General features: G+C 46.8%; 1 protein-coding gene across 1 annotated transcript in view; it reads left to right on the top strand.

The window, feature by feature from the left end:
• mmp2 (matrix metallopeptidase 2) overlaps nucleotides 1-13,081 on the top strand; it is a 48,321-nt gene that overhangs the window by 15,405 nt on the left and 19,835 nt on the right. Inside the window, exon 6 of the mRNA XM_085991388.1 lies at nucleotides 7,005-7,178. Within this exon, the coding sequence (XP_085847514.1) occupies nucleotides 7,005-7,178 (174 nt within the window). The remainder of the gene's footprint in view (nucleotides 1-7,004; nucleotides 7,179-13,081) is intronic.

Below are 13,081 nucleotides of genomic sequence, written 5' to 3'. Positions count from 1 at the left end.
GTCTGTCTAGTCCTGTTAGAATTTTATAAGTTTCAATGAGATCCCCTCTCATTCTTCTAAACTCCAGCGAGTATAAGCCCAATCTCTCCTCATACGTCATTACTGCCATTCCAGGTATCAGCCTGGTGAATCTTCGTTGCACTCCCTCCATGGCAAGAACATCCTTCCTCAGATAAGGCGACCAAAACTGCACACAATACTCAAGGTGTGGTCTCACCAAGGCCCTGTACAACTGCAGCAAGACATCCTTGTTCCTGTACTTGAACCCTCTCGCTACGAAGGCCAACATACCATTTGCCTTCTTAACCGCCTGCTGCACCTGCATGCTTACCTTCAGCGACTGGTGCACAAGGACACCCAGGCCTCGTTGCACTTCCCCTTCTCCCATTCTATTGCCATTCAGATAATAATCTGCCTTCCTGTTTTTGCCACCAAAGTGGATAACCTCGCATTTATCCACATTATACTGCATCTGCCATGCTTCTGCCCAATCACCCAACCTGTCCAAATCATACTGGAGTTTCTCGGCATCCTCCTCACAGCACACATGCCCACCCAGCTTTGTGTCATCTGCAAACTTGGAGATATTACATCTAGTTCCCTCGTCTTGATCATTAATATATATTGTGAATAGCTGGGGTCCTAGGACCAATCCCTGCGGTACCCCACTAGTCACTGCCTGCCACTCGGAAAAAGACACGTTTATTCCAACTCTTTGCTTCCTGTCTGCCAACCAGTTCTCTATCCAAGTCAGTGCCTTGCCCCAAATCCCATGTGCCTTAACTTTACACGCTAATCTCTTATGCGGGACCTTATCGAAAGCCTTCTGAAAGTCCAAATACACCACATCCACTGGTTCTCTCTTATCTATTTTACCAGTTACATCCTCAAAAAATTACAGTAGATTAGTGAAGCACGATTTACCATTTGTAAATCCATGTTGACTTTGTCCGATCCTGTCACTGCTTTGCAAGTGCTCTGCTATTACATCTTTTATAATGGACTCTAGCATTTTCCCCACTACCGATGTCAGGCTTACCAGTCTATAATTCCCCGTTTTCTCTTTACCACCTTTTTTGAATAGTGGGGTAATATTACCTACCCTCCAATCCATGGTAACTGTTCCAGAATCTATAGAATTTTGGAAGATGACCAGCAATGCATCTACTATTTCTAGGGCCACTTCCTTGAGTAACCTAGGATGTAGATTATCAGGCCCTGGGGATTTATCGGCCTTCAATCCCATCAATTTCCCTAACACCATTTCCCTACAAATACTGATTTCTTTCAGATCCTCCCCCTCATCAGACCCTATGTTCCCCGACATCTCTGGGAGGTTATTTGTGTCCTCCTTTGTGAAGACAGAACCAAAGTATGTATTTAATTGGCCTGCCATTTCTTTGTTCCCCATTATAAATTCCCCTGATTCTGACTGCAAGGGACCTATGCTTGACTTCACCAATCTTTTTCTCTTCACATATCTATAGAAGCTTTTACAGTCAGTTTGTATGTCCCCTGCAAGCTTACTCTCATACTCTATTCCCCCCTCTTAATTAATCCCTTTGTCCTCTGTTGAATCCTAAACTGCTCCCAATCCTCAGGTTTGCAGCTTTTTCTGGTCAATTAATATGTCCTCTCCTTCGATCTTATGCTATCCCTAATTTCCCTTGTTAGCCACGGTTGATTCACCTTTTTTGTTTTATTTTTATGCCAAACAGGGATGAACAAATTCTGTAGTTCATCCATGCGATCTTTAAATGTTTGCCATTGCCATCTTAATGAAGAATTCTATCATATTATGATCGCTATGCCCAAGGGGCCTCGCATAACAAGATTGTTAATTATTCCTTTCTCATTACATAATACCCAGTCTAAGATGGCCTGATCTCTCGTTGGTTCCTCAACATATTGGTCCAGGAAACCATCACGTATACACTCCAGCAATTCCTCCTCCACAGTATTGTTACTAATTTGGTTAGCCCAATCTATATGTAGATTAAAGTCACCCATGATAACTGCTGTGCCCTTATTGCATGCATCTCTAATTTCCCATTTAATGCCATCCCCAAACTCCGCATTACTGTTTGGGGGTCTGTATACAACTCCCACTAACGTTTTCTGTCCCTTGGTATTTCTCAGCTCTACCCATACAGATTCTATATCATCAGAGCTTAAAATTGTGTTAATCTCCTCTTTAACCCCACCTCCTTTTCCTTTTTGCCTATCTTTCCTGAATATTGAATACCCCTGGATGTTGAGTTCCCAGTCCTGGTCACCCTGGAGCCATGTTTCCATAACCCCAATCATATCATATCCGTTTACATCTATTTGCGCAGCTAATTCATCCATCTTATTACGAATGCTCCTCGCATTAAGACACAAAGGGGGAGAAATTCAGTGGAGCCGCAAACGGGTCGCCAAGCTCGCCTGGGCGCCGGAATTAGCGCTGCGTTTGGAGCAGTAGCGACCGCCGGAAATTCAGCTTGAGCGCCCCAAGAGTGACACGGGGCGAGGCTCGAGGCGCTCCGCGTCCCTCTTAGGGCGCTGAAACTGAATATCGCACCGCTGCGGCATGGCGTGCTGCGGTACTGCAGGCCTTCCTCCCAGCCTTAAGGGGGAGGGGCCTGCACCAGCGCGATCAGAGATCGCGAGTGCCGGCAAAAGAGCCCGGCACCGAGGAGAAGTACCGGGCTCTCGGAAAACAGCTGGCACTGCCGCGGGGGGAGATCAGGAGGCCGGGGATGGAGGTGCTGGCAGGCGGCCGCTGAAAAAAACGGCCGCCCCGCACCTCCACCTTAATTTGTGCCACTGCCGCCACAGGTAGGCCCCGTGAACCGGGCGCGATTTGCGAACGGTGCTACAGAGGCGGGCGCTACCGAATATCAAGATCGGGGCGCTGCGCTCACCGATGACGTCATCGGTGGCGGCGCAGCGCAACAGGCTAACGCCACCATTAGCGCCCCAGCTAAATATCGCGGGAGGCATGGCCAGTGACACTAAAGCCACTGAGTGCCCTGTTTAGGTGCTAACTGGTGGCGCAGCCCACCGAATTTCTAGGCCAAAGCCTTCAGGCTTGTTTTTTTAACACTCCTAGACCTTTTAGAATTATTATTTACTGTGACCATGTTTGATTTAAACCCTTGATTACTCTGACTGCCACTGTTGCTTTTCTCCTTCCTGCCTTTTGCTTCTATCCTTGTTTACCTTTCCTCTGTGTCCCTGCACAGGTTCCCAACCCCTTGCCATTTTAGTTTAAACCCTTCCCCACAGCACTAGCAAACACTCCCCCTAGGGCATTGGCCCCAGTCCTGCCCAGGTGCATACCGTCCGTTCTGTACTAGCCCCACCTCCCCCAGAACCGGTTCCATTGTCCCAGGATTTTGAATCCCTCCCCCTTGCACTATTCCTCTAGCCATGTATTCATCTGAAATATCCTTCTATTTCTACTCTGACTAGCACGTGGCACTGGTAGCAATCCTGAGATTACTACCTTTTGAGGTCCTAATTTTTAATTTACCTCCTAACTCCCTATATTCAGCGTTTAGGACCTCATCCCGGTTTTTACCTATATCGTTGGTACCTATATGCACCACGACAACTGGCTGTTCACCCTCCCCTTCCAAAATGCTCTGTAACCGCTCCGAGACATTCTTGACCCTTGCACCAGGGAGGCAACATCCTGGAGTCTCGTTTGCGGCTGCAGAAATGCCTATCTACTCCCCTTACAATAGAATCCCCTATCACTATAGCACTCCCACTCTTTTTCCTTCCGTCCTGTGCAGCAGAACCACCCACGGTGCCAGGAAGTTGGCTGCTGCTGCCTTCCTCTCATAAGCCATCTCCCTCACCAATATCCAAAGCGATATATCTGTTTGAGAGGGGGATGGTCACAGGGGACACCTGCACTACCTGCCTGCGCCTACTACTCTGCCTGGTGGTCACCCATTCTCTTCCTGCCTGTGCAGCCTTTACCTGTGGTGTGACCAACTCCCTAAATGTGCTATCCACGACGTCCTCAGCATCGCAAATGCTCCAGTATGCATCCATTCGCAGCTCCAGCACCGCAATGCGGTCTGCCAGTAGCTGCAGCTGGATACACTTCCCGCACACATGGTCGCCAGGGACACAGGTATTGTCCCTGATTTCCCACATAGTGCAGGAGGAGCAAATCACGGCACTGAGCCGTGCTGCCATGACTTACCCTTTAATTAATTCAAATTAAATTAAATCAAATCAATCCCACCAATTACACTGCAATTAAATGATATACTCAAGGGCCTTTGTTTACCAGCAGTCCCCACTACACAACAGAAACCCTAGAAACTATAAACCACAAAATTTAAGTTTGGAAAAAACGAGAAAGAGAGACATACTCATCAACCAATCACTTACCTGCTTTCTGGTGATGTCACACTTCGATTACTTTTTACTTCTCCCACTCTCGGAGCTCTGAGATTGGTAAGCCTCTCGGGCCTCGCTCTTTATATTCTCAGGCTCTCACTCCTGCTCCCTCGCAGGTCCGCTGCCTCCACTCTCGGGCCTCGCTCTTTATATTCTCAGGCTCTCGCTCCCGCTCCCTCGCAGGTCTGCTGCCTCCGCTCTCGGGCCTCGCTCTTTATATTCTCAGGCTCTCGCTCCCGCTCCCTCGCAGGTCCGCCACCTCCGCTCTCGGGCCTCGCTCTTTATATTCTCAGGCTCTCACTCCCGCTCCCTCGCAGGTCCGCTGCCTCTGCTCTCGGGCCTCGCTCTTTATATTCTCAGGCTCTCGCTCCCGCTCCCTCGCAGGTCCGCTGCCTCCGCTCTCGGGCCTCTCAGGCCTCGCTCTTTATATTCTCAGGCTATCGCTCTTGCTCCCGCTCCCTCGCAGATCCGCTGCCTCCGCTCTCGGGCCTCGTTCATTATATTCTCAGGCTCTCGCTCCCGCTCCCTCGCAGGTCCGCTGCTTCCGCTCTCGGGCCTCGCTCTTTATATTCTCAGGCTCTCGCTCCCGCTCCCTCGCAGGTCTGCTGCCTCCGCTCTCGGGCCTCGCTCTTTATATTCTCAGGCTCTCGCTCCCGCTCCCTCGCAGGTCCGCCACCTCCGCTCTCGGGCCTCGCTCTTTATATTCTCAGGCTCTCACTCCCGCTCCCTCGCAGGTCCGCTGCCTCTGCTCTCGGGCCTCGCTCTTTATATTCTCAGGCTCTCGCTCCCGCTCCCTCGCAGGTCCGCTGCCTCCGCTCTCGGGCCTCTCAGGCCTCGCTCTTTATATTCTCAGGCTATCGCTCTTGCTCCCGCTCCCTCGCAGATCCGCTGCCTCCGCTCTCGGGCCTCGTTCATTATATTCTCAGGCTCTCGCTCCCGCTCCCTCGCAGGTCCGCTGCTTCCGCTCTCGGGCCTCTCAGGCCTCGCTCTTTATATTCTCAGGCTCTCGCTCCCGCTCCCTCGCAGGTCCACTGTCTCCAAGCAGCCAGGCGGAAAGTCTGTTCGGAGGAGCGAAGAACTGAGGGTGGGTGGACCGGCACAGGACAAAAGAGTCATGACAACTGCCAGGGAATTTGGCGCACACATGCATGATGATCTTTCAGCTGCACATTGAGGGAGTGGAAACCGTTGCAGTTGACAAAGACTGCTGGGTTCTGATGGGGTGCCCTGATGGCCACATGTGTGCAGTTGATAATGCCCTGCGCATGTGGGAAGCCAGCCAGAGTGGCAAAGCCGAGTGCCCGCTCAGTAACACTGGCTTCATCAGTGGCAAAGTTGATATAATTGGCTGACTTGTCAAAGAGGGCATCAGTGACCTGTGTGATGCATTTGTGGGCAGCCGACTGCGAGATGCCACAAATGTCTACTGCAGATCTCTAGAAGGAGCATGAGGCAAAGAAGTTAATGGCGGTGGTGACTTTGACAGCCACTGGTAAGGTGTGTCCATCCACTCCTCTGGGCTGCAGGTCTTGCTGGAACAATTTTCAAATGTCTGTGATGAACTGGCGCAATAGCCTGAGCCTTCTTTGGCACTGCTGCTCAGTCATGTTGAGAAAACTCATCCTCTGCCTGTAGACCCTGTGTTGGGAGTAGCGCCTCTGTCACGGTGCAGCCCTGTGCTGATGCCCTCTGTCCTGTGCAGCATCAGGTGGTTGAAGGGAAGGTTGATGGTGTTGCTGGTGCTGCTGGTGTTGGGGCTCATCATGGTCCGATTCCAAGGACCAAGGTGAGACAGTATAAATGGCACCCATGCTGATGGAATAGATGGCATGTCAAGTAGAGATGAGAGAAGCAATCTGTCAGTGGTCTGATAGGTTTTACCAATGAGATGAGACTGGATGGTGACTTTGCTGCAAACATTTGCAGCCTGTAGAAAGCTAAATCTCTGCTGGGAATGCAGTCAGCAACAGCTTCTGCCTGAGGAAAGTGATCAGCTGTGAGGTGGGAGCTTTTATAGTACATTTCATGCTGTCAACTAATCAGCTGGAGCAATGGTCACTCAGGCTGACAGACATGGTTCCTGAGCTGTGTGAATCCCATGGGCAGCCAAGGAAATTTGAAAGGTAGGGGGGAAAAAGGAGCTTAAGGGTCTGACAACAAGGTGGTACTGATTTGAATTAGGTCACCCGCCTCTGCCATTCGGGTCGCTGCCGCACCAGCTAACGCGCCCGAGGGAAAGGCACGTGGGGACGGGATGACAGCAGGTTCCCGACCCGCTGCAATTTATTTCAAATTTCCCACCCAACCCGCCTCCGATCGCGCCCGCACAGACCCCAGAAAATTCCAGCCTCTTTCTCTCTCCACAGATGCTGCCTGACCTGCTGAGGATTTCCAGCATTTTCTGTTTTTATTTATTATTATTGAAATGTAGCTTTTTTTTAAGTTCATAGACCAATTTTAAATAAATAGCAAGCCAGGAATATTCTTCCTCACTTCTGCTTGATCAATTTTGGAACTAAATTGAAGAAGGAACGAAGCCTGATTCAGTTGTTTCTTCTAAAAATGAGCCAATAACAAAATACAAAAGTTTTGCTTCCTTGCAGCATTGTTTACTATGGGAGGAAATGGTGGTGGAGAGCCATGCACATTCCCTTTTACCTTTGAAAGCAGGCAGTATGATAGCTGCACAACAGCAGGAAGATCAGATGGCTATCGGTGGTGTAGCACAACCAGCGACTATGACACAGACAGAAAATATGGGTTCTGCCCAGAGCAAGGTATTAACAATTTATGTGCATTACATGAATAAAAGGTGGACTACATGAGTTGTATGATATTCTTCATCTATTATTTAAGCATGTCATTCCTTGAAAACACATGGGCCAATAATGTGATCCTTGGCACCCATAGCACTGCTGTGCATTTGGCACTGGCTCACTGCATTCTGGAGGTGCTGAAGCTTGAGGCCTATGGCGCACCTGATGCATGCAGTGCTGGATAACATGAAGCACTCTGGGCGCTTATAGTCTGTACACCAGTTTTGTACTAGTTTAATTAATACCAGAATTCTGATGAATACCCCAATGTAAATGAGGGGAAGTTTCCATAATGCAAGTGCAGCACCTGAACAGTGCGCCAGAGGCTAAGCAAACATTTAAAATAGCCTCTGAAAGGAAGGCTTCTTGAGCTTAGGGATGGTCTTTGATCCTCCTTTCCCCATTTCCTCCATTGCCTCCATGCCCAGAATCTCCATGGATCTCGCCTCTTAAGGAGTCGAGGATCGCAGCTTTAATGACCCGCTTCCTAGTTGCATGGACAGCCTCTCGTTATGAGCAAATATAAAAATAACATATGTCGGAATGAGGAATGTGTGAGAAGTACCCACACATTGGTGTGTGAACATGTAACATTCAGGTTCATTTGACTGGAATCCTATTTACTGCTCTTTGCTCAATGGGCTATGTAGTTAATGCTTTGATATATCAACATTACACAGCACCCAAGAATAACATGAGCATGCATTTTGAAAGATTAACAGTTTGTGAAGTGCATGCTCCCTCTGTGATGGTGCACCGAGTTTAGATTGAAGTACAGTTAAGATGCATCGTATGCCAACATTTTAAAATGAAGCCACATGTTAATATAATTTCCTTGGCAACCTTCTATATCCAGGAAATGTCTTCCTTACCTGCTTCCTAGTTTGGGCCACAGGTGAGACAGCATTCATTTAAACTGTCACTTCCTTCCATGCTGCTCCAGCATTGCTCTTTATTATAGGATGATCCTTAACTCAAAAAAAGTCACTCTCCTCTGCAAGATGTGCCGCAACTTGACTGCCAAACTGTGTCACCGAATGGTGCAGTTTTCTCCCCTTGTTGGTTTCCAGTCATTTCCCCTCACCCCAATTTCAGGCAAGTTTCAATGATGACTACCAGTCCTTTGAGATCTACCATCACCAGATAATCTGCCCTCTGACCCTGGAGTTCTGCTAGGGTGTGATGCTACGCACCAGGGATGCCAAATATTTGTTAAAATGCAAGGTCAGCAAGATGCACTGCAGATGTGTGCAACACCCAAAGAGCAGCGGCTCTAGCACTATTGCCCCAAGACCACGTTATCTGTGCCATACTGTTCACCTGAATCAACAGGTATTGACGTTAGCATTCCAGAATGGGTGGGACTTTTTTACTGACGAAGGGTCCCAGACCTGAAACGTTAACTCTGTTTCTCTCTCCACGGATGCTGCCTGGCCTGCTGAGTATTTCCAGCATTTTCTGTTGTTATTTGGGACTTTTTACTGTTGGCAGTGGGTATATTGAGCTAGGGGAAGAATGTATTCACCAACCACCAATTTTCTCTTTACCCTCCCCGTGCAACAGCAACAGGGAATAAAACTAGTGGAGCTAGTCAGATCCTCACTATGGTGGTTCATATCTGCTTTCAAGGCACTTTTGTTATGCAACACGACAAAGTCGGATCTTTCGGTCACATTTATTGTTGGCAAAATGTGCTTTTAAACAAAAATAAACAGACTTGGACAAAATGATCTGCTCAGGATAATCACTACCACCACACTTCAATATGACTATTAGTCATACAACTATATACTGTATATATTTATAAAGTATATAAATAAAGTACAGTATATAAATACTAAATACCAACTTTATGTGAGGGTGCCAGTCAGTTCCTTTTTGTAACCTCTAGATGGCACCTTCACTGTTCTTTTGTTAATTGTTTCTCGTTCTCTGGTGTTAGTTTTTAATCAGCCTGTTAGCTGTTTATGGGTGGCACCTGGTTTTCTTGGTATATAAGTTCTGTTGTTGTTTCACTCAGTGCTCAGTCCTCACTAGGGTGAACCAGGGAGTTAGTCTTGACAATGTTCCTTGTCTTGACTAGGTTCTCTGTGTGACTAGCCTTTCCTCTATGGCAGCTTGCCTTCACAAGCTGGCTGCCATAGTTCTCTTGAGCTATGTATCTAAGTCTGTGTTCTAGTTCTCTCGAGCTATGTATCTAAGTCTGTGTTCTAGTTCTCTCGAGTTATGTATCTAAGTTTGTGTTCTAGTTCTCTCGAGCTATGTATCTAAGTCTGTGTTCTTGTCTCTGGATTTAAGATGTATTTAAGTCTTGTTCTGTTGAGCTGCTTGTCTTGGTAAGGTGCTGTTTGGACTAGCGTGTTGCTATGTGGGAGCCGTTGGGATCTTGTCTTGAGCCTTGCATTGATAAGCCGATTACCCTCGGGGTAGCTTGTTTGGAGTTGTGCCTCGGCAAGCCGGTTGCCCCTTGTGGTAGCTTGTTGCAAGCTCAGTATAGACAAGTGGGCTTCCTCATGGAAGCTGTCCTGAGTTCCTATCTTGACTAGCCATCTTGTAACTTGTCTCTAGTTCTCTTGTCTCTAGTTTTTATGTATATTGCTGTGTTCCTTGTGTTAATCTGGTTATGTGTAAATCTAGTAAAGTTCAAACAAAGTATTGTATATTTGTCTCTTGTCTGGTTTCTGCACTTGGGTCCAGATCCTACCTTTGCCTGGAGAGCACGGCCTCGTATTTATACGGCCCCGTGGCTCCCCAACCCTGACAGTAGGACTGAGCCATACATGGACCCAGCAGAGACCAACCGGCTAAGGTTTGAAACTCTCGAGTTAAAATTTCAAGTTCTCTTAGGCGATATAAATTCTCGAGTTAAAATTTCAAGTTCTCTTGGGCAATTTTTTTAGTCTCCTAGGAGTAAGACCCCAGTGTTAAAATTTCAAGTCTCCTGTGTTTAAATTTTTGTGTGAACTTTCGAGTCTCCTGGGCCTTCATAGTGTTAAACTTTCAAGTAAAATTTGAGTCTCCTGGGCTGTTACTGTATTTAGACCCCCAGGTGAACTCTCAAGTCTCCTGGACCTTCATTGTGTTAGAATTTCGAGTAAACTTTCAAGTTTTCTGGGCCTTTGTTATATTTTCAAGTCGACCTCTCAAGTTTCTTGGGCCTCTACTGTTAGACCCCCAGGTAAAGCTCTCAAGCTTCCTGGGCCTCTACTGTGTTAAACCCCAAGTAAATTTTCAAGTCTCTTGGGCCTCTACTGTTAGACCCCCAAGTAAATTTTCAAGCTTCCTGGGCTTTCTGTGTTAAATTCCAAGTAAATTTTCAAGCTTCCTGAGTCTCTACTGTGTTAGAATTTTCGAGAACTTTCAGGTCTCCTATGTTAAATTCAAGTGAACTTTCAAGGCTACTGGACCATTACTGTGTTAAACACTCAAGCTCTTCCTGGGCCTTCTGTGTTAAATCCCAAGTAAATTCTCAAGCTTCCTGGGCAAATTAAGTTTTCAAGTTCTCCTGGGCAAATTAAGTTTTCAAGCTCTCTGGGGTAAATGACCCCCCCCTGTGTTTCTGTGTTTAATTCTCGAGTTCCCTAGGAAGAAGACCTTGTTGTGTTTTGTTATTCTCCTGGACAAGTTAAACTTTTCAGTTCTTCTGGACAAATGAAACTTTCGAGCTCTACTGGATAAGACATTCTCGAGTTCTCCTGGACAATTGAATTCTCAAGCTCTCTTGGACAAGTTAGATTCTCGAGTCTTCGCCCTTCTTGGATCCCTTCGGAATATAATCCATTGAGCGTGCTAACTTTGGAGAATGATGACTCTGTTGCTTACAAAGATTTTGGTCATATGATTGCCACGACATGTCCCTGCCACTAGTGGATGAAGAGGATGATTTCGTCTTGAAATTTCTGAACATCTGTAGTTTGTGAAAAGTTGGAATGGAAGATATCATTGCTTGAGAAGCTAAGAAGATTCGCCATGTGTACTAAAACAGACTTTCAGTTTTTTGACTTGGTTCTAGATGCCCTGGAGGGTGTGTGGCTGCCTCTGTTTTACACGTGTGACTTCGGATTGATCTAGCTTAAGCCTTTAAGTCTTTTCCCCACTTGGTTATCCATACCACTAATTCAGAAGTTTAGAGAATTTAAGTATTTGCTCTATGTTCATTTAAATCAGCGCCCAGTGTCTTGGCGCCCAGTGTCTTGGCGCCCAGTGTCTTGGCGCCCAGTGTCTTGGCGCCCAGTGTCTTGGCGCCCAGTGTCTTGGCGCCCAGTGTCTTGGCGCCCAGTGTCTTAGCGCCCAGTGTCTTAGCGCCCAGTGTCTTAGCGCCCAGTGTGTCTCTCGAGCCCCTGTTTGTCTCTCGAGCCCCTGTTTGTCTCTCTCTCGAGCCCTGTGTTTGGAACGTCAGGAGCCGTTCCTTGGGGAGGGGGTCCTGTGAGGGTGCCAGTCAGTTCCTTTTTGTAACCTCTAGATGGCACCTTCACTGTTCTTTTGTTAATTGTTTCTCGTTCTCTGGTGTTAGTTTTTAATCAGCCTGTTAGCTGTTTATGGGTGGCACCTGGTTTTCTTGGTATATAAGTTCTGTTGTTGTTTCACTCAGTGCTCAGTCCTCACTAGGGTGAACCAGGGAGTTAGTCTTGACAATGTTCCTTGTCTTGACTAGGTTCTCTGTGTGACTAGCCTTTCCTCTATGGCAGCTTGCCTTCACAAGCTGGCTGCCATAGTTCTCTTGAGCTATGTATCTAAGTCTGTGTTCTAGTTCTCTCGAGCTATGTATCTAAGTCTGTGTTCTAGTTCTCTCGAGTTATGTATCTAAGTTTGTGTTCTAGTTCTCTCGAGCTATGTATCTAAGTCTGTGTTCTTGTCTCTGGATTTAAGATGTATTTAAGTCTTGTTCTGTTGAGCTGCTTGTCTTGGTAAGGTGCTGTTTGGACTAGCGTGTTGCTATGTGGGAGCCGTTGGGATCTTGTCTTGAGCCTTGCATTGATAAGCCGATTACCCTCGGGGTAGCTTGTTTGGAGTTGTGCCTCGGCAAGCCGGTTGCCCCTTGTGGTAGCTTGTTGCAAGCTCAGTATAGACAAGTGGGCTTCCTCATGGAAGCTGTCCTGAGTTCCTATCTTGACTAGCCATCTTGTAACTTGTCTCTAGTTCTCTTGTCTCTAGTTTTTATGTATATTGCTGTGTTCCTTGTGTTAATCTGGTTATGTGTAAATCTAGTAAAGTTCAAACAAAGTATTGTATATTTGTCTCTTGTCTGGTTTCTGCACTTGGGTCCAGATCCTACCTTTGCCTGGAGAGCACGGCCTCGTATTTATACGGCCCCGTGGCTCCCCAACCCTGACACTTTAGGCAGTTATAGATCTTCCACCACTTGTGAAAACCCATTACCATCCATCGGGGACTACGCTGCCTGTAATGTTTTGGAATGGGGTGAGGGAAGTGGGAGATTAAATGACAAAAATTATGCTAAATGTCATGAACTCAATGAGCATGTCTGCATCATGTGCTGTGATCATTCTGAATGGAGCGAGCCCTACAACTGGCTTAAAGTATCCAATCTCATGTTATGACAAACATTTCTTGGGGCAAAATTTTCTTTCATAAATTTTAAATAAACCAATCTGATTTATTTGTTCCAACGGCAGACCAACTGATAACTATTATAAGTGGTTCAGGCTGCAGGTTGCCTTTTTTAACTACAATTACAGACTACAATTACAGAACAACATACTTCTTAGTGTCACAGTTAATGTGGACAAGGCATTTTATATTGCGTTTAATAAATGGCGTTTCCTGATCTTTACAAAAATTACTTTTCAAATCAATACTCTAAATGTCATCACTTTTCTATTTGAAAACTTTTCCCAATTACC

The sequence above is a fragment of the Somniosus microcephalus genome, chromosome 6 (assembly GCF_052327205.1).
Source record: "Somniosus microcephalus isolate GS21.2 chromosome 6, FLI_Smic_1.0, whole genome shotgun sequence".
In the NCBI taxonomy this organism is placed as follows: Eukaryota; Metazoa; Chordata; class Chondrichthyes; order Squaliformes; family Somniosidae; genus Somniosus; species Somniosus microcephalus.
This window is presented reverse-complemented; position numbering and strand designations above follow the sequence as displayed.